Raw genomic sequence first — 7,002 nt, forward strand, 5'->3', positions numbered from 1 at the left:
ATGTATATATATGTATATGTATATATATGTATATGTATATATGTATATATGTATATATGTATATATGTATATATGTGTATATGTATATATGTGTATATGTATATATGTGTATATGTATATATGTGTATATGTATATATGTGTATATGTATGTGTGTATGTATGTATATATATGTAGATGTGTATATATGTGTGTATGTATATATATGTGTGTGTATGTGTATATATATATATGTGTATGTATATGTGTATGTATATATATATATATATATATATATATATATATATATATATATATATATATATATTATCTCCTTTAGCAAACATTAAATTCTGACAGCTTTCAATTACATAGTATCTTAACTGCAACTGGTAGTAAATAGAGTAATAGTTTCATTCACCTTTTACTAAGATGCTAATATCTTGGGACTATTTATACAATTTAAAACTTGGAAGATATATAGAAAACAGAAATATAAAAGTCTCTGAAAATTGGCTCAACTAATATACAGGCATTACTTTATTTCAAAGACTTTCATATACACTGGCTGACCTTTACCATGCATTAACTACCACTTCTAGTTATTTATAAGTGGAAGTATTTCATCTACTGCAACCTATTATGGGATTCAATGCACTTGTAAAGACAACTTAGTTAAAACACATAGAGAATCTGATCATATATATCATTGGCAAGCAAAGCATGTTTAGAATAAACTTGGTGAAATCAAGTTAAAGCTTTCAACTGTCTGCTTTTGCCCCCTTTGTTAATACAGTCTCATCTTAAATCACACTGCATCAAAATGTCCTCCAGACTTCCAACTGAATGATACTTGGACTATAAACTATGATGAGATCTTGATATGAAAAATAATATGTAAAAGGAAAAAAATCTTCATGCATACATGTAACCTATTTACTCTAAAGAAACGGCTTTAAAATTCCAAAACGTACAAAAGCTAAAGCAAATCCCATCTCAAATCAAAATGGGGAAAAGGGTATGCGAGGTTACACGTATTATTTTATGGTCTATATGATTTACTTTCTATAAGGTAAGCCTCTGTAAGTGATACTTAGATGCTTGGTACTTGAAAGTTTTAATCCCTTTTTTCAAGTTCATGCAAACTATCCACAGATACTTTTTAATATTTGGTATTTACTGAAATGTTATATAGAGTACATCTATTCACTTGTCTATCTGCATTAACATATACTTGATAAAGCATCACTGAATATACTATAGTTTATATTTTTAAAAAGAAAAACATTACATCATTCTCATATTACATTTCCAAAAACATCTAAATATGAAAATACTAAAAATAATCCAGTATCTAAAGTTACCAAGTAACAGCTATACCAACTAGGTTACAATATGAAAGATATCCACTAAGAAATACAGACATATTGTTTCCATTATGTTATCAATCTACTTGCAATACCTCTTTCCATTCTATTAGACTGAATGCCTATGCACTTATATACAAAACAAAATATATCTTGACATTCAATTCAAAATCAGGAGAAATGTCTTTACATCTTAACAGGTAAACCTTCTGCAAAAGTAGATAATAATGATGAACTAAAATTCTCTTCTTTCTGGACACTGACAATGAATGGCACTTTTAATCTATGGCTTTTAATCATTATGTGTACATTTAGCATATATTTTTTTTTAAACTAAAGGTAATAAGTCTGAAGAAAAATGCTTTTGCTAAAAGGTATGAGTCTGTTGAAGATACCACACAAAATTGTTTGTGGCGCTTGCTAGTAACTATATGCAATTAAATAAGGAAAAAAAAGGAAAACACTCTTACACAAACATTCACATACAAACTGCAATATTTTCCAAAATCATTGATAAAATTGCCATCTCCTCATATACAGAAGTCATTTAAGTAACATTTTCTTAGCCTTGATTTTGTGCATTTTAAGATTACAATAGACTTTGACTAATGAAAGCGTTCTTGTTTTTTTCAATGACTGTAATCTATAAAGAGGAGACTAAAACAGCAGAATAGGGCAATGTCTAACAATTTATATATCCCCGCACTCAGGTTTTTGTTATCTCATTCAATTGTACTTTTATTTTTATGATTATTATTCTTTAAACTTTGATCCTTTTACAAATTCCAAGAATTCATTTTCAAGTGCACTGTGAACACAAAACATGTAAACACATGTACACACATGTACACACATGTACACACATACAAAGTATGCACGCACATACACAAACACACGCAAGCACACACACACACACAAAAAAAAAAAATTCTAATGCACTTTCATTTATATTTTAATATAGAAAATGTCTTGTTTATAGAAAAATTCTTTATAACAATACAACAAATATAAGAAATTTAAAACTGTCTTAAAGCCAATATATCTCTGTGAACAAATACACATACATGCTTGGATGCACACACCAACACATCTATACAATCCTGCACACAAACATACACAAATGAAATGGAGAAAAAAAGTTTAATATGTTAATTGTAACTTTATACACATCTTTTATGACTTGTAGAATTTGTACTCAAGTCTTATGATAGCTATGTGTTGTTAGCATATCTCCCTGTCATAAATAATAAACAAATAAACATGGTAATAAGAGTATGTAAATCACATCTGAGAATATTCCACTGGTATTGATAAAAATTGACTTATAATAGGACATTTTTTTCAAAATTGAGTAATTGTTTTCCATTCTAGTGTCAGGTAAATTTGTGTTATATTTTAGGTCTATTTTGAGCCTAGCATTCCTTATTCAAAACATATGAATGCTTCTTTTAACAGATCTACTGTTATAACATGTATGAGTAAATTAAGCTGTATATGTGTTTGCATCAACATGGAAGCATGTGTGCATGTGCAGGTGTATTTAAAAAATGTAAAGGTATACAAGTGCAGGTGTGCTTACATATATTTGTGTATAACTCTGTGTGTTTACCTGTGCATGGTGTGCATGACGTGCATTTACACTAGTGTTATAATATAAAACTATAGTTATGCCTCATTCTGTAAGTTGCATGGTCCATCTGTATTAATCATTATGTCTACCCTCAACTAAATATCTTTTGTCACAAAAAAATCATAATCATTTTTGTTAATACATTATCTTCTCTGCCGCTATCATTTTCCCCTTCATACAAAAATAGGGGTGAAAAAAAAAGTCAGAAACACAGAGAGAGAAGAGGAAGGAAAATCACACTATTCAGAATCAAGAGAGGCATTGCTTGTGTTTTCCTGCCGCTTGTTGACTGCACAGGGATCTTTTACCGTACTAAGTTGTTCTGAATCCAATCATTATCCAGTTCTTCAAGGTCTCGCACCTGGAACACCTTTGTGAGGTTACATTCCTTAATCATGTGTGTGTAACTCCCTGCATACATCATCTGGAGCTGTGGCTGGCAATCTGAAACAGCAAGTCAGTGTAAAAAAAGAACATAATAAATAAATAAAACGAAATAAAAAAAGTAACCGACTATCTAACCATAACCAGAATACCAGATTACTTTGATACTTTGGTAACAAAAAGCTCACAATATTACTGAATCAAAGCAGCTGATAGGTGCCTAAAACATGCACATACGAGTTGAATGAATTCTCTGAAACAATTTAATCCACTTTCATGCACTGACACACTGATTGTTCAGTTATTCTCTATTGCAACATCTTTTTTTCACTGAAAAATTGTAGTGAATACAGTTTTTCAATATCATTATATAAACTAATATGGAAAAGAAAAAAAAAAAAATGATGAAGCTAAAAACTCCTCCCTGTCCCTCAAGGCAGACGAAGGCCCAAATTCAACCAAAAATTCTACCTCTTGGTGTTGTAAAAATAAAAGCCATAGGGTAGGAGATGCGACCATCGGGGTGGGAGATGCGCCACGAAATGAGCACATAGCGTGGCTGAGTATCTGGAATGGAGTCCCGAAGCTCGTCAATGTCCTCAAGGTCCTCCAGCTCTTCCTCTAAGATGATCTCCGAAGCCTGCTGGTCCACTTTCACTGGAAAATGAATTGCCATGAGCCTTCTCATATTACCAGAAATTTTGGCTCTCTTCTGAGATGACCTTCAGCTGAATTTTCTATCAGTATAGAAATCCATTTAAGCTTTTATCATTAACAGCGTCATTTTCCAAAGTGAAACAGAGATTTTACTTATTAGAAAGCATAAGTCTACATTGCTTTAATTTGTATATCATACATGCACATTCCAGAAAAAAAATTAAATTCCAAATGAGGAAATGAAAAAAAAAAATGAAATAAGTAAGAAGAAGAAAGGTGGAGTTTTGCTGACCTAGAAAGAGTACCAAAGTCTCACAGGCTACACAAAACTAGAGATTACCACTTTGTTTATTGATTTTTTAGAATAAATACAAATTTTATTATCAATTTGAGATGCAATATCAGACATGAAAAATGTCTGCAATTCATTAATCTATTGTTTCCATTTACTCATTACCTTGAATTATGTGCATGTCCAATGATGTAATTTCATCGTCATGATCACTGTCATAAGATTATGATAAAGATTTTATTAAACAGCAATAATAATAAATTATACTATAACAAAACAAAAATGAAACGAATAATCATTGCAAGAGTAATGATGCTGGTGCAGACGACAATAATGACTGAAGTTGATGATGATGATTGTGATAATGACCATGATCATGATGACACTGATAGTATTAACAATAATAACAATAAAGATAATTATACTAACAACAATTACAGTAATAACAATAGCAGAAATAAAACACTGACAAATTAATGATAACAAAATAATTACAACAGCATCAATAATGCTATCATTAATGATTATCATAATGACCATGACAACATGTTAGTCCAATTTTATATCCTTCTCATTGACACTTTAAAAAAAATTCAATCTATTTTATAATCATTAGATTCCTGTATGATTACAATAATTCTTCAACAAAACTATACACCAGCTATATAACATTGGTAAGTCAGAAGAAAGCTCGGTATGAAATGTATTGTTTGGATTTTGTTACATATATCTGGAATAACAAAATTGTAAAAAAAAAAAGGAAAAAAAAAAAATCCACAAATAAAAAAAAACACAGACACAACCGCAAACACATAAACTTATACAACCTTTAACTAAAAATAAACACACTTAAAAAATATGAACAGAATACATGCTACCATTATTTACTTAAGATAGCAGCATTGTTTGTAGCACGGCGGAACCTGAACTTGCGAAGCTTCTCCTTGAGTTCTGGGTTGATGGTGCACAATGGAAGACTCTGAGGAAATAGGAAGAGGAACCAAGAATGTCAGAAAATGACGGCAAGCATACATGCACTGTTGGCGTTCTGTTGATGTAAGAGCTCCACTGCATATTCTTGTACTGCCACTTCATCACTAATAATAAACTACACAGTTCCACCCAATATGATTCCAGTACAGTTAATACTAGCTCTTGGTACTCATGGAATACGAAGGAAAATTACTGACAGGGATCTATTTTAATTATTATGGTACTATGAAAATAAAATATCCCCACAATAAATCCTGTCCAGCCACTCATGTAACTGAAAACATTAATATATCTAATAATAATACATATTTGTATAAATCTAAAAACCATATAAGATTTACATAACTGCAAAACCCTTAACAATTCCCTTTTCTAACTAGGATGGCCTCTTATGAATAAAATCTGTCACTAGCTGAGCAAGGTCCATGATTATCAGGGTTCTAGAAAACTGATGCTCTACATCCTTTTGATAAGGGATTCTTAGAATAATAGATCCTATTTTTACAAAAAAAAAAAAAAATCAGAACAGGTCAAGAAGATAATCCATATATGCCAAAAAGAAACTCTAATAAAAAGATTTCTTCCTCAAAAATAAAAAAATACTATGATGAAACATATTGCTTACATTTTTCTCAATGGCAATATGTTATATCCATATATTCCTTCATACTAAATTAAATCTACAAATATAAAAAAGTGCAAAAAAAAGGTTATATAAAGTAAAATTGTAAAAATTTAACTCACCAAATCAATTGTCCAATTATTACATACATCATATCTAATATGATCATATCACTTTCCCCTTGAACTAAGAGTGAAAGTAAAAACAATCCAATCTACTTATATAAGCTGCATTTAGAAGTCAAACCTAAAAACTGTTCAAAGCAGAATGCATTACAAGGTGTTAGCCTGGATCAAATATGCTAATGACTTATTATAATTAGTCAAGCTCTGACTCAGATATATAGCCATGAGTCTATGAAACGAAAGGAATATTTTTTTTGTTCTTCAACATGCTATATAACCTTGTAGAACTTCCTTAAGTAACAGAAAGAAAGAAACATAATATTACTTTGCTTTAATGTTAGTATTGAGAGATGTACAGATAAGCTAAATGGACATGCACAGACAAATAATTAAGTTTGTTTATAATATATGCGAAAATACTAATAATCAACATGTTCTGACAGCTGTACATTCTTTCATGATGATGTACTGATTGACAGTTGCACTATTACGCCCACTAACAGCAATTTCAAACTATTATACGTATCTCATTACACTTTGAAATACTTCAACCCTTAAACCAATGACAATTATGCTCATCATTACAGTAAAAAGTGTACTCGACAATAAACACAAACCATCGTGTAATAGTGGAAGCTTTATCGTCCTTGGAACGCCTGCCTCTCTCTCCCAATCGAGTTCCGGAATACAAGTTATCTCGCGTCGCTTAGGCACCGATACGATGCTGGTCACAAATGCTGGGGTCTTTGTTGCGATATCAAATTCCCTATTTTAGGATGCTTACCACATTTTATTATGATAATACATAATGTTTGATTTTGAAATGATGTACCACTGATATTTCTTTCAGATTTTTTAGAAGATCAATTATGTTTTGTACATTTTAACAGTGGGAAATCCATAGTACGACAGAGATTGTATGATTTTTTTAAGGAGATATGGGCGTGTTTACAC

General features: G+C 30.7%; 1 protein-coding gene across 1 annotated transcript; it reads right to left on the minus strand.

Annotated features, from left to right (window-relative positions):
• Positions 1 to 247: 247 nt before the first annotated feature.
• LOC125026395 (glia maturation factor beta-like) lies at positions 248 to 6,807 on the minus strand. Its single transcript, XM_047614821.1, has 4 exons — positions 6,666 to 6,807; positions 5,197 to 5,287; positions 3,831 to 4,016; positions 248 to 3,419 (listed from the first exon to the last, which is right to left on the minus strand). The coding sequence occupies exons 1-4, from the start codon at positions 6,666 to 6,668 to the stop codon at positions 3,280 to 3,282; spliced, it is 420 nt and encodes a 139-aa protein (XP_047470777.1). The 5' UTR covers positions 6,669 to 6,807; the 3' UTR covers positions 248 to 3,279.
• Between the last annotated feature and the right edge of the window lie 195 nt (positions 6,808 to 7,002).

The sequence above is a fragment of the Penaeus chinensis genome, chromosome 1, assembly GCF_019202785.1.
Source record: "Penaeus chinensis breed Huanghai No. 1 chromosome 1, ASM1920278v2, whole genome shotgun sequence".
Classification (NCBI taxonomy): Eukaryota; Metazoa; Arthropoda; class Malacostraca; order Decapoda; family Penaeidae; genus Penaeus; species Penaeus chinensis.